At 45.9% G+C, this 24205-nt stretch overlaps 1 protein-coding gene and 1 long non-coding RNA gene across 6 annotated transcripts in view; both read right to left on the reverse strand.

Annotated features, from left to right (window-relative positions):
- Positions 1 to 1759: 1759 nt before the first annotated feature.
- Positions 1760 to 12939, reverse strand: LOC142082279 (uncharacterized). Of its 2 annotated transcripts, XR_012673648.1 has the most exons (5): positions 10239 to 12939; positions 8233 to 10069; positions 7212 to 7360; positions 3447 to 5206; positions 1760 to 3335 (listed from the first exon to the last, which is right to left on the reverse strand). It is a non-coding gene; the product is annotated as an uncharacterized LOC142082279 (long non-coding RNA). The 2 variants fall into 2 exon arrangements; XR_012673647.1 differs by having other exon boundaries at positions 8233 to 12939.
- Positions 12940 to 16190: 3251 nt separating this feature from the next.
- Positions 16191 to 24205, reverse strand: part of LARP7 (La ribonucleoprotein 7, transcriptional regulator) — a 64731-nt gene continuing 56716 nt past the window's right edge. For 3 of the 4 annotated variants that reach the window (XM_075150306.1, XM_075150305.1, XM_075150307.1), the window contains one exon: positions 19040 to 19465. In XM_075150306.1, coding sequence (XP_075006407.1) covers positions 19385 to 19465 — 81 coding nt within the window. In that variant the 3' untranslated portion in view covers positions 19040 to 19384. Of the gene's footprint in view, positions 16622 to 16740; positions 16849 to 18296; positions 18801 to 19039; positions 19466 to 24205 lie in introns of those variants that run through there. The other variant, XR_012673637.1, reaches the window with a different exon arrangement.

Genomic DNA, 24205 nt, shown 5'->3' on the forward strand with positions numbered 1-24205 from the left:
CGCCAGCTTCTCAGTGAAAACGAAAAAGAAAAAAAAAGGAGCAGGATGGGATTTATATTTGGATTTATGTTTGAGTACGTACATACTACGCTGATCTGATTACTCATCAGGAATCCTCCTTTGCAACAGCTTTTTCTTTATTAATCTTACCACAGTAACATCACAGCCTTGGCAGGAAGGAGCAAACTGAACACACCAGCACCGTGTCCCCCCGCTTCTGCCTCTCCCATTTTCAGGAGACACCAAGTGCTCATGGCGTGAGCCCCGCAAAACCCCCAGCAGCTCGGCCGTGCCAATCCAGCCGGCAGAGATCTTCAAACAACTCCTGCGACCAACTTCACCATTCCAAATGTAAATCAGTGCAGCAGCCGCCGCAAACCAGAGCGGTGAGAACCATCTAACCAGGGGATAGATGCAAGCAGAAAAGTGTTGCGTACAGCAAGAGCGGCAGCAGCCGCTTGAAAATTGCTGCATTACGTTAATTAAGATTTTATTCATGCCTTTCGATATGCTCTGCTACAGCAGGAATGCACCACAAGATACATCGCGGTGCACCACCATTGCTCGCAACCGTGTGAAGTTGCGCACGCGCTTCCCTCTCTGCGTGTGACTGCACGGGCACACCTGCGCAGGTGCGCTGCCGGAAATAATTTCGGGGTGGGTGCAGGGTGGGGGTGTTATTTTACGGGGTGGGTTTTTTTATTGAATGATGAGCAGAGAATAGAAAAGCATCCACCCATCCACCCACCCACTACCCAATACCTCCGCTCCCCGTCCCGGTCCAAGCGGGGCTCCCTTCCCGCCCCCCCCGCAGCAGCCCCGCCGGCTCCCGGCCACCGAGTCCCGCCTGGCCCCGGCGCGCGGCGAGAGCCGTTGCCCACCCGCGTCGCGCGCGCGCGCGGGGTGACCCCCTCCCCGGCAGGCTGAGCCCCGCGTGTCCTCCGCCCCCCCAACTCGCCGCCGCACCTGCCGCCCGCGCAGGCGCGGCCCCACGCCGGGCGCGGACACGCGTGTCGCCGCCGCCGCGGCGCGCACCCACCTGGCGAAGGCGCGGCGGGCCGGCGGGGGGCGAGGGCCCGCCTCCCGGCGCGGGGGGCGCGGGGGAAGCCATCTTCTCGCCCCGCGGCTCCTTCCCGCCGGCGCCCGCCTCTCCTCAGCCCCGCGGCCGGCGGCGCCCCGCGGCCGCCACCATGCCGGGGCCCACGGCCCCGCAGCCGCCCCGGCCCCGCGCCGCGGGGGTGACCTTCCCGGGAGCCGGGCTCCGCTGCAGCGCGGCCGCACGCCCGGCCCGTGGGCGGGTGGGCGTGCGGGGGAGCCGGTGCGGCGCGGCGGGGTGTCCGCAGGCGGCGGCGGGCGCGGAGGGGCGCGGAGGCGGGGGCCGGGCTGCCGATGAGATCATGGACAGCTCCGCCGCTGCCGGAGAGCGGGCGGCGCCGGCGGGGGGGGCACGGCGGGAGGACCCGCCTCGTCCTCGCACACGCCACGGGCACGAACACACCCCCACACACACATACACACCCCTCACACAACCCACGGGCACGCACCCGCACCCCCCCTCACGCACACACCCCCTCACACATACATCTGTCGCACATACAGCCTCGCACACACTCCTCCACAGCTGCCCCCAACACTCCCACACCCACTCTACGCGCGCACCCACCCACCCTATACCCGCAGCCACCCCACAGACCCAGCCCCGCGGCGAGTGGGTGGCCACAGCCCGGGCTTCCCCGGGCAGTGGGCAGAACGCACTGGGTGGGGCTTTGTTTTAAATTATGACATCGTGTACCTTCCCGTTTCAACATACAGGATTAAAGCTGCAGCTTAGGGTTTTAGAAAAATGCGGGTGTTTTCAGGTGCAATTATCATCATCCTCCATCACCTAATTGCACAGAAATGCGTGCGGAGTTTTAAACTGCTGAATGCTGTTTGGCCTTTATCTGGGTGGAACACGACGGGGGAAGAATTATTCCCCGCTGCCTACATTCAGATATTTTAAAGCCACGAGGGACCCTATAATCACACAGTCTGATCTCCCGCGTAAGACAGGAATTTCTGGGAATACAATTTCCCTCGGTGACTCCTATAGCAAACCCCAAACAGCTGGCGGAGCTACGTTAGACAGACGATTTGAAATCGTCAGGTTAAAATGATTCCATTATATCCCTAGGCAAGTGGTTCTGAAAGTTAATTATACTCACTTATTCCCAAATTTTAGCCATGGGAGCTTGCTACGCCCCTTCCAGGCCAAGGAAACCTTCGCTCGCTTGCGTTTAAGTATGGCACCACGTCAGAAATCCTCACCAAAATACCTGTCTACTTATGTAGCGATCTGCCTGCTAGCATATTAAAAAAAGTGATCTCCTTATTCAGCAAAGAAGAAATTTGCTGCTTCGCACAAGTTGCTTTCCAAAAATAGTTTTGTTCTTCAATATCAGGTGTAGGAAAACCATTAATCAAAAGCGTTCCTCTGCGAAACGCGAGCTCCCGCCCTGCCCCAGGCGCGAGAACCTGCTCCAGTTTGTATAATCTTATCAGCCCTCCCGCTTTCTAGTGTTATCAGCTAAAATCGGTCTCTGGAAGCAGAGACTCAAAAATCACCATCATTTTTATTGCATTAGGGACATGCTAAATTTACTCCTACCAGCCAATTAATTTGAAAAATACTTAGTCTTGTTTGCGCCGGGATTTAGCCAATACCTTTAGCCCCATCTCCAGCTTCATATCCCTACATCCTTTCCTTGCGGACGCTTTGGCAGCGGGGTGGCCAGCCGGATCCAGCTGCAGGCTGATGTTTTTTGGAGGGCTGTTTGCCAGCTGCCCTGCTGCAGGAGCATGTGCTGGTGCCAGCCCAGGGCGAGCGGTGGGAGCGGCGCGGGATGGAGGGAGAATAAAACCTCGCTTTGAACGGAAACTTGTTTCAGGTTGTTATCGCAACTGGCTAGGCGCGAAGATGCTGCACAGTCGACGACGCAGAACCACAAATAAATTTACGTCTTTCAGCCCGCTTGGAGAGCTGGCACTCACTCCATGTGTATTTCTCCCATAATCAGCACATGTATTACATTTGTATCACTCATTCTTAATTTTTGCCTAGCTCATAGACCATACGGTAACCTTCACTTAAGCATTACCTAGCACCTAACAAAGGCTGAAAGAGTCTTTGTGTTTCAGAGCAGACTGGAAACCCTTCACGCAGATTTGCAAGGAGGACAGCAGCTTTTTGTAACATGTGGCGTATCTTTTACTGAACAAGAGACGCCAGCTGTTTGATGGGGAAAGCTGTTATTTCTCATTTGTATGTTGCAGGTGCGCATGACATTTTTACAAACCTGTAGAAAAGTAAGTTCAGACTTAGAGGCAAGTAAAAACGTAAAACTCAAGCCAAACACAACTGCAAGATACACCTTTCCGTTTGCTACAAGACCTTTCATCCTGCTTACCTGTATTTCTTCCGTTACCACTCTCCCTCTCCTAGTATTTCCAGAAGCGGCGCCTGCCCATATCTTCTCCTTGGATCCCGTCGGGGTGCCTGGCACCACAATACCTCGCGCACATCAAACAGATTTATTCCTGAGATGTACCAGCACATTTCCAGCCTGCTGCAGGCTGGCACCGCGGCTGAGGAGCTCAGGAACTCCAGCACCAGGGATAGACTGGATGGATCCGGAGGATAAGGAGGGCTGAGAAGCAATAATAACTGGTGGGAATCAGCTACTTAGTCAATGAGAAGGGTGGAGCGGGGGGGAATTAGTGGAAAACGAAGAGACAGGTGAGAGGACAGCAGTGCTCTGGCCATGGCTAAGCTTCAGTTTGAAGTCTGCGGTATTTAACGGTGCTGTTGGAGGGTGGCTCCAAGGGAAGCTTGCGACGCTGTTCCTGTCTTAGATGGCACCAATGATCCTGCTCACATTCGGGGCTAGTTTTCCCTCCTGTTTTCTTGCCGGGGTATTTTACCACTTACCTCCGAAATAAGGAAGCTTTTTTTCTCTCCTTTCCTATCTCCCAAGCCTTCGCCAGGTGGAGGACTGCCCTCACCTCTGCGTTTGGGTACAGCCCATTCCAGTGTGGAGTGGCTGGGGGTGGGTGTGGAGAATCAAGGACATAGTAAAATTCCCAGGGGGTCCTAGGAAGTTAATCTAGTGCAGAGAAGCTCCCTATGGTCTTTTATTGATATAGCCCACAGCACTGGCTGATCGTGGAAAAATCTCTCTCCTGACCCCAAATAATCCAGAGAGGTTCAACCTTGGGCGTGGGAACAACCCAGAAGAGCCCCAAGGGACCCTGTCCTAATTTTGTTTCTGTGGTTCAAGAAACTTCTCAGTCAGAGGCAAAAAAGAACAAGCTCTGGTAGCCAGTTAGCGCTTCCTGGCAGCAAGGAGGGAAGGAGGAGGAAACCAGCATATGTCCTGCTGGTGACCAGTGCAAAGCCCCCATGTACAGGGTGAAACAATACAGATGTATACAGAACGATCCAATTTTCTCAGTTCCTGTTTTCTTTCTTATGGCGACAGCGCTTTGGGCATGGTTTCCCAGCCAGCCTGTGCCCTGCTTGAAGAGGAGGACTGATACTGATGCAGGTAGTGATTCAGCGCTGCTCGGCTTGGAATAATTGAGGAGAGCAGGGAAGGACGACATTCATCTACGTCAATTTAAGCTCTTTGGGGACGTTGCTTCAGCAGAGGATCACGTGTGCTGGGGACTTGCCTCTCTGAAGTCCCACCTTCTGTGCCACGTGCCCTGCTCCACAGGACGTGCTCAGCGCGCGCCGTCCTTTGCCTAACGCTCCTTCGCAAAGCATCCTCCAGCTTGAAGGACATACGCTCCCGTCATCTCTGCCAGAGCCGACGCGTAGCCCAGAAGCCGTAGCCCAAACAGGTCAGGTGCATGGTACGATGTATGCTAACATCAGCCAAGAAAAAAAACAACATTGAAACTACATCTTACAGGTCTTGACTTTCACTGCTGCTGATCCGGCTTCGTGTTTCCACATTAGAGGTACAAAAATGGGCCAAAAGCGAGAGGGTGGGAAGATAGCGGTTGGCTGGTGTGTAACGGCTGCCACAGATTCAGCTCTGAATGGCCTCAGCAGGGACGGACGATCCTCTCTCCTGCCCCGCCGAGGCTGCTCGAACGCCGTGTTTCAAAGCCCTGCTATTTGGCTCAGGCTTCAGCTGGAGGTCTGTGCCAGCTGGGGACGGTGCTAGAAGAGGAGAGAAAAAAGAAGCAAAGGGGAAAAATCTGACTGAAAATTAGATGCAGTGCAGAATGGTTGTGATTTTCAGGACCGCCTAAGGAACTTGGATGACCAATTCCTATTTAAATGGGCATTATAATTTTCTAGGCATCTTTGAAAACCTCTGCCAAGACTTACAAACCATTCATGTTCATGTCCAGCTTTGGGGAGCAACCTGTTCTATCCCAACACACAGTACAAGCTTCACCTTAATGAAGAAAACCTCTTTTCTGCTCCCAGTATTGAGTTTTTGTGACTAGGACATCTCTCTTTCTAAGCTGCCCTTGTGTCCTCGGTTATATTCTCTCTACACTTTGATACTAACTCTAGTATTGTTCCATTTCTTATTGATATCTGCAGGTCCTGGATTAAATTGCATGCCTGTACACAGCCTGCTAACAGACTTCCAGCCTTATTTCCACCATTTCATGTACCCTCTGCTGTGCGTGGGAGTTAAACCCCCCCGTTAGCACAGCTTTGCCCTTTTGCCTGCTTTTTCATTTGGGCAGTGATTTTACACTCCAGTTCTTTTTGGATGAACAGCCTGTAAGGTTCATGTAACTGGTTTTCTTGCTGAAATATTTCTAGTATTGGGCCATAAGCACTCCACCATTACCCTCTGAACAGCCTCTACCCCTCAAAGCTCAAGGTTTCTCAAGGGATATTATTCCTGAGCATAAAAAACAGGGGCCAGGATACTCAGTCCTTCTGACTTTGTACCTGACGGGAGGACCCTGAGGTCCTCCCGGTCACCTGCCGAAGCAGTTGAGGGGGTCAGTGCTCTGGTATCAGAACAGTTAGCAGAGAATTAACAGCTGGATAACAGATAAATGAGCTTGACCTCATCCTCGCCAGTCTCTGTGTGAGGGGAGCGATGCTGTGTTACATATACGGATCATGTACTTTGACACCCATTTCAGATGCAGATAAAATGTGCAGAGTGCTGCAGCAAGCAGCACGGCTGCTTTTTCTTGTTATGCCCTCTATTGCTTTTTTTTTTTTTTTTTTTAACAGCAACACTACATTGCCAGCAGCAATAAGAGCCCTCCTCTTGTTATTTTAATTTGCCAAAGATGACCGGCGAAAGGCTGAGCTGGATTCTCAGATATCATCTATATCGTTCCCTTCAGTTAAAACACATCAATTCGTGCTTCCTGAAGATGCACCCGAGAGACAGCCTGCAAGATATTTGTGGCGGCTGATGCTTAGCAGCCTGTGCTACAGCTTGGCAGCGCAGGCACGCAACGCAATGCACCGCCTCGTAAAATCATCTTGTGTGGCGTATTCGAGAAGAGCGCTGCCTGCAGACAGGTCTGCAGACAAAGCAGGGGCACCATGGAAACTGCTCAATAACAAAAGCACCGCAGAAAGGGTAGAAACGGCGAGCTGTGCCACGACCTGCAAGGAATGCCCGAAGTCCTTCTCTTTGCCTCGCCTTCACCTCCCAAAGCTGCAGCCCCTGCACCGAACATGAACCGTGACCTGCCCAGGGATTTCAGCGGGGTCAGGGTTTTGCTTCCTCACCTCTGATAAAAAACACAAATCAGGAATCGGGACAAGCAGATACTGCTTTTGCACAGAATTGTGTTTTCTATCTCCAAGGCGATGATGTAAAGTAGGGCAGCCCATGGGGAATACAAAGAGCATTTACTCTTTAGTAGGTGTCACCGAGGACTGAAAAAAAGCCTACTAGGAGGGGTAATAAAGTAGGAGTTAAAAGAAATACTTTGCACTCTAGAGGCTCAGGGACTTTTCAGTGTCTGTTTATCCATTTTTTTCCTCTTCCCTGGGTACCGACTGCTGGTGCTGCCGGAGACGGGGTGCCGAGCTAAAGGAAACCTCAGTCCTGCTGGGTATATCGCTGCTCTTACTTGTTCTTCCTTTTAACATCTGCTGTCAGCCAAATCTTGATCTAATTTGTTTTAAGACAATCGTATACAGCTCATTGCAGCTAACGGAGTCCATACGGTACCTTTTTCGTCTAGTGGTCGTAGCGGAGCCTACAGGAAGATTCAGACTGTACCGGCAGGAAGCTGACATGCCGAGTCCGACACGCCTTGTCTCCTTTTGTTAGAGAACAGCTGAAATGCGGCGGTTCGGTCTAGAAATGTAGCTTTCGGTCTAGAAATTTTGAAGAATGACAATTGTATTTACTCAGAAGTGGGAGATGATGTGGTATTTATAGAACTTGCGGGTTTTCCCCCCATGTTACATTTTGATGCTCATAACTACAAGGAAACAACCCCTAGCAATTCCCACACTGCTTGTATTGATGTCAAAAAGCCACTGCATGACATTGCCAGTTCTTCTTCCTCTCCGGTAGCTCTGAGTCTCAGTGACAGATGAATGCAAAACAGATGGGACGGTGGCAGAACCTCATCAGACGGACCCGATGGGCCTCAAGCTGCCCATGGTAATGCATTAGTGTCACATAATGCTGGGCTTTGTATTTTGATATTGAACAACACACAGCTTTAGTCTTTCGTCTTGTCCTGACCTAATGTCAGGATCCTTGTTTTGATTTTCATGTTATGCAGAAGATATACTTAAGAAGCTGCACCTATATTTCTGTCTCTCTCTCAGCTTTCTGTGGTAAGCTTCAAAATAGCAAAAGAGGCTTCTCTGCTGCATGAAAAAGCTTTTTGAATCACTGCATTTAAAATCAGACCAAAAAACTCAAATTTTGACTGAAACAAGTATTTGGTCTCACCAGATTGTTGTCATGTGTGCTTCTTAGTTGCCATTATCTCACATAGAATTATTTCATAGCCATATTACTTTGGAAATATCTGTTTGTGTTTGGCCATAGCAATGCATATGACATTTCCATTCAGTCCCCGAGAGAACCCTGCAAGCTATTGTGCCAGCATCTACAGCAGAGCGATGTCATTGAAAAATCACGTCTTTACTTTCTGACAAAATTACTCCTTGCCTTTTCCACAGCAGACACGGGATGTTTCCAAGAGATACAGCAGTCAACGCAACCGAGTCACCGTGCTGAGGCCAAGAACATTATTCAGCTTCTCCGTGACCGGCGGCCGGCGTGCACGCCCCGCAGAAGGGCCTGTCCTGCCCGGTGAGAGCGGCCGGCAGCAGCTCCCAGAACTCAGCACCTCGCAGCCGCGAATCCCAGGTCACCTCTCTCTTCTTAAGGATGTTCACACCTCATTTGCAAGGGAGATCTAGAATATCAGAAACAACAGGGAAGTACAGTGCCACAAGGAATACATTCGCTGGGTATTAGCTACTGGGCTTTTCAGGTGGTATTACTATTCTATACATGTAATTCTTTTTTTTTTTTTTTTTTTTTTTGCATTGCATTGCTCTCCAGCTGCGTGGCGTTGCAGTGCTGCTTCGAGTCATCGCCCTCATCTGCAGGCGCTCCTTCACGTAGGAGGTCTCCCTTGGCGCTGGGATGCTGCCGAGGCCAGGAAAGCCTGTCCCAGCACTCCCCCCTGGAGTCATGCCTTCCCTACGCTTCTCCAAGGAGATCACGGCGAGGCAGGAAGGGATTGCGCTGCCTCTGCCAGGGGAAAGCAGAGCCTGTCTCACCAGCTCGCCCTGCTCCATCGCGTCTGGCTTGGAAAACATCTTGGTATGCTAGGAGAGGTGAACGCCAAAAAACTTGAAAGCTCCTTTCACTTTGGAAGCTGAGATGCTCAGCCAAACCATTGCTGGTGTCGGCCGAGTCATCCAAGGGTCTGCCAGACCAGCCTCTCTCGGGAGGTTTCTGGCATGTCCGGCTTCAGGCGCGACGCAATCCCCATGAGAACAGCTCCCCTGCGGTATGTTGTCACTTCTAATTCCCATCGTGGCTAAGACCAGACAGTGCTGAGACACAGGGAAAAAAACCTTTTTCAAGTTAACCCTTCAAACCTGGGTTGGGACCTCCTGATAGAGTCCCCGGAACAGCTCCCACCCTCCTGCCCGCAGCCAGCCGGCAGCTCCGACCCCCTCGTCCTTCCTGCTCCTGCCACTTGCCAGGTTCAACCCGTATGTGCTGCTGCCTCGGCGTTTGGGTCTCCACCTGTACGCGACAGGAGCACCAGCGTTTGCTGTCCTACCTCTTGCACTGAGATAGCAAAAGCCATTATATTTAGAAAGTGTTCCAAGCCAGGTAATCTGACTTTCATTGTAAACTCTCTGCTTCTCAGGGTAATTTTTGACACGGCTTGTTTGACTCCAACTCCGTTTGGCCACAGGCAGCGCGACAACAGCATGCCTCTTTCCAAGCCTGTTTCATGCCTTTTCCAAAGAGGCAAAGCAGCGGATGAGACAGCCATCGCGATTTGGAAAGGTGGCGATTGCCGATAGCAGAACAACCGTCGCGAGACAATTTGATTAACGTCTGCCCACACAGCAGGACACATTGTCTGCCATCCAGCAGCCTTCACAATGGGCTAGTGGAGAGAAATAATATTTTCCCAGGCAGGGAAGCTGTCTTTTTCCAGCGTGGGATGCCAGTCTAACGTTGCAGAAAACACTACCTGTCTCTCAGCCTTGCCTACACCAGCTTGCAAGCAGAAATACCTCCATTCCCCCACAGAAATTCCAACCTCACATCCAAAGGCCAAGTTGTTATCTCCATATACAATGTGACCACAGTCAGCGTTAGCCAACACAGCCGTACCTCCCTGTTGTGAAAGATCCAGCCGTCCCTTCCCAATACGAACTCCTCAGGAAGCTCCCTAAGGGAGGGCTCTCTCTTCTGCATGCGCCGTTCAATGCCTACCAGTTGCTTGAACATATTTGAACATTCCTTAAAATTGCTGCTTTCGCACATCAAAGAGGCAAGTATACACAATTTAGGACAAAATAAACGTGGAGTACCTGACCAACAAAAGAAGAAAGCGCGAGTTAAAAAGAGCGGGCCACATTGTCAGGTTTCCCTAAAGCAAAGAGTCCAACCCAGCCGCAATCAACGTGTTCCCAGCCATGGTAAAATACTTGGACAACAAATGGGATATAAAATATAGCACAGGAGTCGTAATCAGGGCACCTGAAACGGGGGACAGTGCCAAACTCAGTCGTCAAAACTGCAGAACGACTCTGGGTGTCTCTTCCCGCTGGAAGCTGCGGATGACCCATTCTGCCACTGCAGCTGTATCTATATATAGATGCACAGAGAGAGATATATATGGCTATGGATTTTTATATATAGGTCCAGTCTAAACCCAATTAGGCTGCACAGCTGCATGTTTCAACACCCAAATTACGTTAAATATTTTACCCCTGATTCAAACTGTACTATTATGTTTTTTCCATCAGTGTAAGAGCGTGGCAACAGACCTGGCAGAGAGCAGTACGGTTTCAGACACAATTGTGGTAAGGAGGTGATGAGAGCGTTAGAGGGAAAGGGCATCCTGGCATCCAGGAAACCAGTAACGAAGAGAGAAAGAATGTGCATAAAAGGAGGACAGGAAAGGAAAACAAAGATTATGTGAATCAGTAGGAAAAGGAAAATTATTTCTCTCTTGCTTAAAGTTTTCAAAAGACTCGCTGTGTTTTTTCCACAGTTGTGATTTTTGGCCTAAGAGCAGTTCTGGTGTAAACGCAGATGTTGGGTGCCCGGCCGGGCGGCCACGGGCAGGGCAGGGCGTGGGATCAGGGCACGGACCGGAGCTGCCAGCCCGAGACCCTCGCCACCATCTCGAATACCAACCCTTTGCAAAAAGCATAAAACACAGATAAATCTGCTCATCTCAGTCATCTGGCTCTTCTAAGAGCAAAATAAATCGCTCTCAAGTGGAAAATCCAGGAGATGCGGTTGTTTGATACTCTCTCCATTGCTGTAGGCGCAGAGTTTAATCTACCTTTTCACGTCTGACACAAGAGGTGAATCCAACCCAGACCAGACACACCTCAGAGCTATCGCTGGGAGAAGATGGGGGAAAATTAGTTGAGGATGAATTGTGGCGGAGAAATAGTAAGGTTTGGAGTGGATGTTTCAGTGCAAGTCAAGGAATTTCAGTGTATTCAAAATTCAGTTTTCAGTTTTGAGAGTGTTAAATGTCAGAATAAAAAAAAAAAAGATAAAAAAGATATATAATATCACAGCAGCACTGTATGAAAGATTGATTGTGCCTGAAACTTGAGACAAATTAATGGATAGATGCTTCTGTCTCTGCACAGCGTAAGACACTAGAAGCAAGAAAGTCTACAGCTCCAACATGGAGAATAACAAAGAAAAATGTAACATAAAAGGAGGCTGACGGAACTGGCTTCTGCCTTTTGATTAGGAGTGACCTAACTTTGCTTTTGGAGCTCCCATTAACACTCTGCACCGATAGGGAAAAGAGGCAAAAGGACAGGCCCATCCTTTGTGCTGATTGAATCACGTTGGTTTTACAGCAGTGGCTGCCCCCGAAGCGAGCGCACAGCATGGCTGAGCTCACCTCAGCCTCCACGCGTAAGAACTTGTCTGCACTGAAAAAATGCCACATTTTCTTGAGGTTACGCCAGGTAAAAGCCTCTGTGAAGACAGACTTTACCTTATAATCGGCGAGAGAAAATTCTCACCTTTTAAGTTACCTTGCAATAAGATTGTATTTATTTTTACACAAGAAAAACTGACAGATATATGACTTGCCATAAAGGAAGAAATTCAGGCGTTTTGGTTTTAGAATAAGGCTCTTTTTGGTGAATGTGAAGTTCAGACTAGACAGCATAGCCCGTTTCTGAACCAAGGTTTTAAATTATATTAGTTTGACTAAACTGAGCCAACAGGTCTAGTACACTTGGCGTTTGTGCACGTGGAAGAGGTCTTCTAGGCTAAACCTTGCAGTAAGTTATCTACTGAGGCACCAGATGTGACGGGGAAAACCTGAGGGAGCGGCTCTATTCCCAAAATACTCACCAAACTAATACTACACAAAACGCTAGGTAACAAAAAGCCACTTTTCATAACAAAACCACATTTCAGTGTGTAGCAGATAAGGCAAAAGGAAAGCAAACAAAAATACCAGCCACGATGGGGAAAAAAACCAAGGAGAGAATTGCATAAAGCATGAAGGCAAAAAGGTATTCAACCATGTCCGCTCCATACATTGTTCAGAGGGTGGGAGAACTGGAACACGCTCCCTCCACAGAGACAAGGAGTCGGGGAGCTTCCTACTTTCACATTAATTATGCTCTTTTGCTTTCGGCAACAAGGAAGAACGTGTGTAACTGCATCCCACATAGGACGATGTACGCTCCCACCGCCAGTTAGCGGAGATCTCTGTGTTGATGAAACTTCTGTATTTATCTGGCCTGTTATTGACTGTGAAGAGTAATTCAGTCCCGAAGTACCCAAAATTCTCTGTGGCTAGCTCTGCTATCTGAGACAGTGGGGGTGTTCAAGTAGTTCTAGCTCCCCGTGGAGAATTACTTTCCCAGCTTTATGAAAATGTCTCCTGAGTGTACTAGAACAGCATCTTTCTGGTCCATCACAGGGAGCAGATGAGAGCCAGGGCTCGTGGCTGGTGCCTGGGGACCCTGTGTCCCAGCACCTGGCCACCTCGCAGGCTCCCTGGGAACATAGGGGACTTTTTTTCCCCAAACAAAATTATGTATATAGCTTCATCTATGTGATCAGCAAAACACACTGGATGCAGAGCTGCCCTACCCTTTGCATGGTGCCTGGAGCGCAGGACAGCGTGTAGCAGCTTTGCCATCTGCTGGCCAGAGCCTCCGCGGCCCGGCCCCCCAGGCAGGAGACCCCCTGCCCCACGGGCACCCCTGGGGCTGCCACCCCTGTCCCCAGCCTTCCCGAGGCCGGCAGAGCAAGGGTTACACACAGCAAGAGACTTGGCAAGTCGGTAGTGGCCCCTCTGGGAACAGCAGTACCTAGAAAGTCGAGAAGAAGAGTAGAATAAAAACATCTAAATTTGATGGAGCCGCAACCCCTGCCCCCTGCTCTGCCCCAGCCCTGCAAAACCTGAGAGAGAAGTGGGGTGGGTTAAATGACCTTAAGTAAAATCACACCGTACTGGAAGCTTTTCCCCATCAGCCTCGTCACACTTGATTCCAGGTCCCTTCTTTTGCACAAATCATTAGGATTGAACACTGTAATTAGACATTTGGCAACGGCGTTACTGGCAGCCAGCTTCTGCCGAGGGGTGAGCAGGGCCAGGGCGCTGCGACACAGGTCGGAAAAAGAAACCCCGCTGCAGTAACACAGGCAGCCCTTCTGCCCACGCAGCCGTCGTTTGCTTTCAAGTGCCAGGGCTGGTTTGTCCCTTCCCTTTACCCTTCTCCCACTTCTTTTCACCCTTGGGTGTTTGGTTCCACTCAAAATGCCGTAAGGCAATAAAACCGCAGCAGCGATGAGCTAATGTTTTATCTAGCTCAAAACGAGTCGCCTGGGCAATGGCAAGCAAAGCTCTCCCATGTACTCCTGCCTTCATTTTCTCCTGGTTTTGCAGCGATTGACATGACTCGGATAACAGCTATGCATGCTAAGTATGCCGCCAACCCCGGTTCCAGCAATCGGAGGCATGAATAGGAGAGCTGGCCTGGCTCTGCTTGTAAACGAACAAAAATCTGTGGGTTGCCAAGTACCCCGGAGAATTGCCTGGCCTCTCGGCGCTGGCAGCTCCCGAGTTCAAAGGATTCGCCTACCACTATAATAGCGACCGCTCGCTTTGAAGGCAAGTCCAAGAGCCCCCAGCTTTGCAGTTCTCTGTCACTTACAGCTCCATCAGAGAGCGACCCTTTGAGGATGAAGACGCAATTAGAAGATGCGTATGGTTGGACTGATTACATGTTCAACCAGCACCTCAACATCAACTACTTTGGACACGGTGACTTTCTGCAAAGCCCAAATACTGCACTACTCGTTTGCAGCACTTCTGGTTAATGCCTGGCAACGTAGGCCCAGCGTGGGTACTTCAGCCAGGCACTGAGGGTGTGTTTACACACGATGTCTTCCTCAGCAATCAAGTCAGCTTAAAATTTACCAACGCTATTTGTCCAGATCCTTGGAGTCGCGTACTTTACAGCCGGCTCCGACGGACTGCTGCACAGCAGGACCTGTGGGCTCAGGGGAGGCTCGAGCGATCCCCGGAGAGAGACGGGACAGACTCCTAGGCCAGTGTTGCTGCCAGAGACAGACTGATAATCCCATCTTGACAACATAACGAAAAGCAGCTACAAATATTTTTTTTTTCCTTTGTAAAATTTATCAAGTATGTTCTCCCAGCCATTTCTCTAACACACCGACAAAACGCCTACTGGCATATTTAAAAAGTGAAGGTAAAAAAAACAAAGACATGACAGCTGTGCACTTGCATTTAAAATAAATAGTCTTCAATACTTGCTGGAGCAACCTTCTAACCTGCTGCAAGAGGAGGAAATGCATTCGGAATATAATGCTTTAATACCGCTGCTACAAATATAGCTAGTTCACACCCAGAACATCCCAGGTAAGCAAGGCATATTCCTCCATTACAGAGCCAAAACTAACATGAAGAACGCATATTCAACGCTAGGAAGAATATTCCACTTTTGGTAGCGAGCAACTTCCTTAACACCATCCTCAGAAACTTAATCACTTGTAGGTAAGATAACCATATTACTTCCCCACTCAGGCACATTTCGAAGTCACCCAAGCATACCTTATCTAATTATTTTTTACAGCATTATGCAGCATTATTCCTGTGATTTAATCCCGTCTGAGATCATTAGACACTATGGTACCATAAGTAAGCAATTACGACACTGACCTATGTTCTAGGGGACTTAGGCAGGCAAGCGCCTTTGTCATCTATCAGAGGGTAATTTTCTAATTTGATTTAGAGCCTCTCTAGAAAAAAGATAATTTACTTACATGCTAGCTTTCAAGGACTGCCTTGAAAGCTCCATCAAAACTCTGATTTAAACTAGGATACACAGTATATCTTAGGGGGAAAAAAAAAAAAGAACGTACAGAACGTCAGTATTAGCTGTGTAAGATAAAACAGGTAGAACAGGCAACATTAAATCAGACTCAGTCAGATGGTAAAAAAGTGAAAGAATTAGAGTTAACAAAGAGAAGGGCATAGTCTTTGGAAATACAACATGTCAACAGAGGAGGCAGATAAAGATTTAGGAAGTTCTCTCTCCCCAGACACCCACACCCTGGACAAAAGCACTTCAGCATCTCACGAGAACTCGAGCCTCCTGTGGGAACTGTAATTCAGTGCAAATTTGCTATAGGATTGGTTTTTTCCCCAGACTTTTTGCTTGCCCCAGGTGACAGTAAGATTGAGGACAGTCAAACAAGAAACTTACAAATTAACACAAGGTGCAAAATCAAAGGTAAAGAAGCTTTTCTACGCTGCAGGGACAGGTAGAAAGGGCAACGGGGTACAAGCATCATGCCGTGAGTGAGATACTGCACTGACTGCGGACCGCTGGCTACAAAAACCCACAGGTCCAGTAATTGTGGAGTATCAGGCTGCTGCATTTGAGCACGGGTGTTTTACTAAAACCACGTTCTTCCTTCCAGCACTTTTACTGCACAAACACAGCTTGTGGGAGGCAGACAGTCACAAAATGGGAGGACACATATCTGAAGATGCTGAGTGTCCCTTAAAGGCGTGCAGTGGTTCTGCGGCCGAGAGGAAGGAGGCCTTGCTGCTCTTTCTGCACCATTGAGGTCCTCCATTTGCTCATTAAAAATCACTCTTTGTTGCCATCACACCAACCACTGCACACCTTCATTCCCATCCTCCTCCTCCCCTTCCTCGTGTCGCTCGTGCTTCTGAGCTCTTTATCTGTACAAAGCCCTGGTCCCAGTCAGCAAGCTGGCACCACTAAGGTAACCGCAACAGTCCTTGCTAAAAGACAACAGTACTCACAAGGCTTGGAAATGTTGCATCAGAGGAGAAACCAAAGAAGCCTTTGGGGGGACAAGATCGTGGATGACAAAATCTACAATCATCAAATATTACTGTTACTTTATCCTTTTTTTTTTTAAAAAAAAAAAAAAAAATTAAAAAAAACCAGAGCTTTCTTTTTAATTGAAGAATTTACCGATGTTCTGCTGGCATCAAAAGCCTCACATAGGTCAGGGTTAGAGTCCTGCTGCTGCCATGCAGCCTACAACTCGTGGAAGCGAATTAAAAATATGAGTGCTAAAAATAATTTCAGATTCAGCCCCATGCTGGGTCATGAAGAGCAGAATCAATGCTGGTTTATGCTCCAGGCAGATTTATGTGTAATAATGTTCTTTCAAAACACTCAACAGTCAAAGGAGACAGAAAAATCAGCTAAAACAAATGAGCAGTCCAAGGTTATGAATTCCTATAATTTTACAGTATCATCTTGAATTTTTAAACTAAATGTGGTATTTCTAGGGGGGGGAAAAGGCGGGGAGAAGGGAAAAAAGTCACTGTTGGAAGTTCCTAGGAGCGGATGAACCTAGAGAGAAACAGTAGAGCAGAAAATTTAATTGTAAATAAAAAAGACAACCCCCTGCAGGTAAGTGTGCCAGACTTTGCTAAAAGCACCCTGCTTTGGTAAGGTCAAATATGAAGTACCTTTAGGGATGCAACTCTTGGGATGGTAAAACTCAACAGATGGACTCCTCTTCTTAGCATATGTTGATGGGGAGGGATAACAGCAGCAGATATTAACTGTCATGTGTACTTAAAGACAAAAAAATACATAAACCATTCTGGCATACTTAAGAATCCAAGCTTTTTTCGTAAAAGCATATAGACCATACTCTCCATACATGACTTCTGAAATAAGTGGCAAAAATTCTATTATCAACTTCTTCAGAAAGAACTAAACACCACCCTTCCCTGCTGAAGCAGATTTCTGCGCTAGTTCGAAAAAGGACAAAAAGAAAACTGATATTTATTTGTAAATGCTTAACCTATATAAATATGGAAAGGAACAGAAGACTGACTTCTCTTACTATGTGTTCAAGTCCGGAACTATTAATGTAAGAGCAAAACTCCAAAATTTATGCTTTTGCAATTCTGCTCCACTCCCCACAAAACATAGAAAGTCTGAATCATTTATCATCTGAATTATTTATAACATGGATGACTTTTTGACTTAAATGAATTTCAGCAGAAAAATCCAGAACATTTTACCCAGAGTAGGCTGTTGGGTTTTTTTTCCCTTCACCTCACAGAAATAGAAAAAAAAAAAAAAAATCTGTCTTTCAGGCAGAATGCCTACAAGACATTAATCGATCGATTCTTTTCATAGCTAGGTATCTCAGTTCTCTCTACTGTGTCATCAAATATCTTACCCACATAGTATAACACAGGAGTGGAAGATTAAATAATAATAAAAAAAGAAATCCTGCAATCGGACTAAACATCTGAATACCCCTGCATTCCACACAGGAGCGCCTGGCATACAGGTTAGTTCTTAGCCTTCCCCCCCCAGTTCCCTGGAAGGAATTGTCCTTACGCAATTTCCAAGAACCATTAACAAGTTCCTCCCCTCCACCCCCGAAAGTCTGTCTCTTATCTTGCACTTTTTCCCCCCCTCTGTATTTCTGCTATCTTGAGTTTGATCACTGCTATACCCCCTCCATTGATTTGCGGTAATCCTCTCCATTCACTCGCCCACCGCCCGAGGAGAGGGATGCCGCCTGCGGGCGGCTCAGATGCTAATTGGAGTCTTGTGGGAGTGAAGGATGGAGACGAAGGCTGGTGGTCCCCGAGCCTAACTGTACAAATAAATAGTTCCCATCGCTGCTGCATTACGCTACGTCGCAAGTAGCGGCACATAAATGGTGCTCCGTAAACATTCTTCCGCTCTTACTGTGATGCTTCTCTACACTATTCTCATCTTGGATAGTTTGCTTATAGTTACCATGCTTTGGTATAATCTCTTGAAAAATATTTTTTCCTTTTTTTTTTTTCCCTCCTTTATCTTCTGTTCTCCCTGACTGCAAAGCCACCGTGGGTATTACACCCACACTACTTCCAAGAATTCAGCATATTGTTTTCTTAGATAGCAAAAATATACCGGTGTCACCAAACTTTGTTTTATTATAATATGTATCATTAAAATATCTACACCGCTCCGGCAATTTGATAGCACAGAATTTAAAAATGTTAACTTACCTTACCAGCTAAATCTATAGCCGCAAAAACACCTGGAGTGTCATTGTCACAGCTTCCTTCAAGAGACACTGATGTTACTTTAGTAATGTACTTCTACCTTCGAAATAACTTGCTCATCCTTCTATTTATAATGAAGTTTCACACTTTTATAAACCAATGGGTTAATGTCTTCTTTGCCCTGCAATTAAATTCACTAAAACAATCTCACAAATAAACATGTGAATCTAAACATGTGAATTTATCTTTACATGAATGCAGAGAGCTTTAACAGTAGACTTAGTGATACATAAGTTCAACCTTTTTATATCATTCTCATTTTATGTTTAGTTTTTTTTTTTTAAAAATATTGCCAGTCTACAATGAAATACTTTAAAGCGTATTAAGATCACCGTCTTAACTTGTGAACTACACAACTTAAACACTTATCTGTAAGTGAGAATTACTTCTGGAGCTAGAGTTACCAGATGTAACAAACAAAGGTTTTCTTATTTCTTCCCCCGAAGATTCTTCTAAAAAAAAAGTCTAAATTCAGTTTAGTGTGCAAGTAAATTTTCTTCCAGACTTCTCAAATGACAAATTTTCTGACAGTCCTAGCCACTTTAAAATACATGGAAGATTATATAGTCATTCTACTGTATTTCTGAACAGTTTGATGGACTAAACAGAGGCCTAGAGAGCTTTATTTAGCATTAACCAGTTTCATTATTTATAGTGTCATAAAGCAGACTGAAGAATCGAGATGCACAACTGAAAAATTCTCAAGCATTTTATTTCATAACCTAGTGTATAAAACTTCAACATACAAAAAAAAAATCAGAAGTGAACCAAATCAAAATCTCTTAACACATTTTTTCCAGAAAGCTTTACCTAAAGGCTCAGAAGCAGTAAACATTCAGCCTATTTAAAAATGGAATTCAGAACAATCTTCATACTTGTAGTCTGCAGAATTATGAATCGAACGGACCAGGTTTTGATGCCTTCGTAGAAATGGCTTAGTTGCTGTAAGCAGTGGTGTTTGTGGGGTTTGTCTTCGTTGTTTTTTTTTTTTTTTTTTAAATACCTAGTTCACTTTCAAGATCACAATCAGTCTTGGTTAGTTATCTTCAGTGAAGCGAATATGTTTACTTGTTTGTTGAGTCTTTTCAAGTCTCATTCTTTCAGCTTTAGCAATTAACTGCAAACAAGAAAAATATTGTAGAAAAGATTACAAGGAAATTATATTGTTATGATTTTATCTCACAGTCATGAATATATTATTCATTGATTTACAGAACTTCATAAGAAAAAGCTAAACTTTGAACAGCTGAGCTAATCTGTACAGCTGTCAAAAAAAAAGTTAAAGCAGCCCTGATGTAATTTATTTCAGTATTGCCTCAGAACCATCAAGGTTGAGGTTCCATCAAGAGATGTCGTAAGACATCTCTTCAGCCTCTGGGCAGTGCAGCACCTTTCATTCCATCCCTTCTTCCTCCCAACATGGTTGAAGAGAACAAAATTATGCCTCCCAAAACACAGTCTCATACAGTAAGTTAAAAAACTCTACCCCTTTAATGGATTCATACTGTTACTGATCTAAGAAAAACAAGGTCAGACCATAAAAAAAAGCCTTAGTCAAATGTGTGTCATTTTCTACACTAAGTTAGCAAAGAAACAAAACCACTGAAATCCAGAGGGGGGCTATCCTTCAGGCTGGGAAAACAGCACGATACATATCACAACCCTGCTGAGAATTTATCTCAAGAAATAACGGTGCAGCTTGGAGGAACATCGATGCTAGGAACCCCTAACTCAAAACCCTGTCTGACCAGGGACTTGTTTGTTTTCAGTTGCATTTTAGGCAGATTGCCTAAATTACGAGGGTACCTGGTTAGCTGTTCCTGGTACAGAGGTATGAGAAATGCTCTTGTGGAACATAACTAACCTGCTAATGTTCAACTTGTGTGTACTGTGTCTTCAGGCAGAAAACAACACTAAGAACAACGTTAAAAGCATACTTGTTTTTAAAGCAGCCATACTAGAACTTTCACAGATTTAACCACAGTACTGCAACGAAGTCATACGAATACCCAAAAGCAAAGGTACAAGCTTTGTTACTGCGATGCCCCGTTAGGATTCCTTAGCCATAAGCAAGAGCTCATGAGGTAACTGTTATGTGAATAAGAGGGGGGGGGAACAAACCACAAAATGCAAGGACAAGACAGGCTGCCTAATCTGAACAAAAAGTGAGAAAGCAGGAAACTCCTGTGAATGTAGGCACACCTGTAACGCACCAGCATAAATCCACATTAACTTAGCTGATGGAGACAACTAAAACATATTAGCTGGTGCTGAGGTAAAGGGGCACTTGCTCACCAGGCAGTCCAGTAAAGAGTTTGCTAGATTTGAAAAGTTTCACACATAAATCAAATTATTTACTATTTCTCTATATGACTGTGGTCACAGCTATGTCCTGCATGCATTGCATCTTGCACACAGCATGGAAGTGCAAGGTATGCTGCTGCACTGATTATGGCAGTCAGGAATTACACTCTACACTGATGTTGCATGGATGCATTGTTTGCTGTGCCGCAATATAATTACACTACCACAGTTTTACTGGCACGTCCCCCTGCCCACCCAGCATTTAACTTCATTACAACAGCATCAGACCGTAAGTTCCAGTAGATGACTTTCTCAACCATTCTCCAGAAATAAAATTTATCTAGAGATGTAATTAAGAGTTACTTTTACTCTCTGGTATCTGAAAAATGGATTTAAAAAGAGGTGAGGAGTACAGTGGTTCATTCGTTCAACATATGGGATGGAGAATCACAAACACTGGAAGGAAAGCTCTAAGATGTGAACTGTATCAGTGAGTGTTTCTATACCAGCACCTCAGAATTTGCAAGAGACCTCAAGGATTCCCTTTTTCAGCTAATCAATCCAGTATCAGCACCTATTTCTAATCACACCACTATTCACATCTCCAAACAGGTAGCAAGGACCTCTCCCCACTGGCGCACAGACAGGGAACTGGTCAGTCTTGCAAGGACACAGCCGCCGAGCCCCAGGCATAATCAGAAGAGAATCGTGTGGGCTGTGCCCAGGCATTCCCACTATCCTGCTTTCCCATATATTCTGCAAATTATTCCGCTCTTCACAAATACCCAATTCTCACTTCCTCCCCAAATGCCTTTCACTTCTACCACCACTCCCACCCTCTTAAACTTCCTCCTTTCCTTCTGTGTAAGGGGCTGTACAAGGTGTAAACTAGGTTCAGCAGCACCTCCCTCAGAAGACAAGTACCCAAGTGGAAAGTTTGCAGGCACTCACGCCTTTGCTTTGTGAACAGAAGACCTGAATCAGTCTAGAGAGTTTAAGGCTACAGACTGATGAATTGCTTTAGGTCTGCATAAACCAGCACTGCCCTAAAGAACAATTCTGGCAAGAAGGTTTTTAATCTATATCACCAAATCACTCAAGTTGTTTTATCGTGCAGTTGAACAACAGACTAAAGAGAACATGGATGTGGATGGGGCAGCAGAGGGGAACACAGAGGTGACAATGAACGACCAGGTCTGGGGGAAAAAGCGGATACTGAACACCTTTTTAAACTCCAAAGCATGGGTAGTCATGAGCCACAAGTTCTGGGGAACCTTGGGGTATCCAGTCTTTTTTGGACATTTAGTTTATTATAAGAACTATGCTAGAGAAAGTAAAATCTCTAGCACTTTTTTTTTTGGGGGGAGGGAGGCATTACGCCAGAAACCCTCTGCTGAAGTGATCATTAACCCTTATCCTGGCATGCCACAGGACCCGTTGCAGGAAAGCCGAGTAAGCTTGTACTTTTTACAACACATGGCAAAGAGGAATCTCAATCTACCTGAAGTTACACTCAAAAGCATCTCTGTGCTCTGTTACTGCGTACTGCCTGTAATGGGATGCAGTCCATGCAACAATATGTATGTTCATTATTCCTGTGAATACTCACATTAACATCACTGCAGCTGTATACCTTATATAAATGTAACTTTCAAGCCTACATTTAAACACTAATTGAAAGAAAGGATAAGATGCTGTCTTTATTATACATATAAAACAGCTAACAGGCAAATGCTCATCTTCAAAGAGAGATCTTGTAAGGGATTTTAAAACCTTGAACAGAATAGATCTTTACAAGAACGATACACTAATGGCATATTCAGCGGTACAAGTTCAATTATGAATCATTATATTACTTCCTTCCTTCCTTTTATTATGACCTTCAAAAGAAGACAACTTGTGAGTACTTTGGAAGAATTTTCAAATAAAAAATTAAAATTAATATTAATGAACAGAGAAAGAAATACTGTTTTTCTTATTATCAGTCTGTATTTCTGGAATTCAGACTGTCAAAAAGTAACAAAAGGGTTAAGGAGTTATTGACTTACAGCGAGGCATTCTTTTCTTGATGTTTTGCTTAACAGTGTTAGCATTTAAATAGTATTCACTAAGCTTTGAAGTTAACACCTCTCTGTTGCAAGGTGATGGGTAAGGGGGAGGAGCTGGAGCTTGCATCCTTGCTGCTGCTATTGTTAGGCAGAACTGAGACAGTTTATATTTGCAAGCCTAGATGAGGTACATTACTGGCCAATTTACACCAGTTTGGTCAACAAATACCAATCTTCAAAAGACGAAGAACAGAAACTTGAGAGCCGGGCACCTACACTCCAAACTGAAGTCAAAGATGCCACTGGCACCTTTTGTTTAAAAAATTAAAAGTACATTTATAAAAACTGAAAAAAAAACCCAAACCTGGCAGCACTCAGTAAAAGGCTCTAAAACTGTACAGTTTTCACATTCCCTTACTGCTTATATTAATGAATAATGGCTAGAGCCAATGCCATTTTTATGCTTTTAAGAAAATGAAATCAGTCATTTATGCACACCTTTGTTTAAAAGAACTAGATTCATTTGTCTATGGAATCTCTGAAAGAACATTTAGACAAACAAGATAATACATGCAAACTATGCCTTGTACAAGACAAAGTTTTGACCTGTACAATTGCTGTTCCTTTAGGTCAATATAATATTTCTTTTCAATTATATATGGAACAACTAGGAAATTTTTAGTATTGTGTGCATCACTGGAGAGTCTAGGAAACAACAAGTCTCCAAAGTCACCAGCAAATAATTAAGGTCAGATGATTTTGAAGTTTTGCAAGCAAGAGCATAAAGATTCAAGTTAAAGCCAACTCAGAAACCTTATCTGCAATGTGTGCCAAGTAAACCTAGCAATAAAATGTCTGTGAAATACTCTTTGGCTCCTCTCTGTCAGGTAAAGGATCTGACTGGCTTAATCAAGAGCCCTTCATGCCTGGAAGGATCTTCTGGGGCAGCAGTGGAGACTGCAGCCTGCAAGTTCATTGCAACACTCCCTCAACACTGTGGCCTGACAGGCGCACCAAGGTCAAGGCTGGAAGGAAGTTTCACTAGATGTTGAGGCACTTTTGGGCTGGAAGCTGCTCAGCTACGGATGCTCGCAGCAGCATTCGGATTTGTCTGGATCAGAACACAGACACACTGCTGCACAGACTCTTGACTACACCAGGAACACATCAATGTTCACCATAGCACAGAACACTAAGAAAATTGTGTAAACCGTGAGAAAAAAAGAGATCCATTCCGAAGAAAACAATTTTCTTTATCATACTAGAGAATTAAGACTAAAATACTAGACTTTATCACACTAGACCAAATCAAGACTATTTAACTTTTTAATGAGCTCATCCAGACAGGGTTTTAAAGGAAATGCAGCTTACAAATTAACTTCATGCTTTTAGTCATGGATTTAACTTTCTCCGATTGTCTCCATAAAGACAAGCCGTGCATTTGGCAATTGGACCAGGACAGCCACATGTTCTCTATTTTGTGGCTGTAAAACCCCGCTGCAAAG

The sequence above is a fragment of the Calonectris borealis genome, chromosome 4 (genome assembly GCF_964195595.1).
Source record: "Calonectris borealis chromosome 4, bCalBor7.hap1.2, whole genome shotgun sequence".
Lineage (NCBI taxonomy): Eukaryota > Metazoa > Chordata > Aves > Procellariiformes > Procellariidae > Calonectris > Calonectris borealis.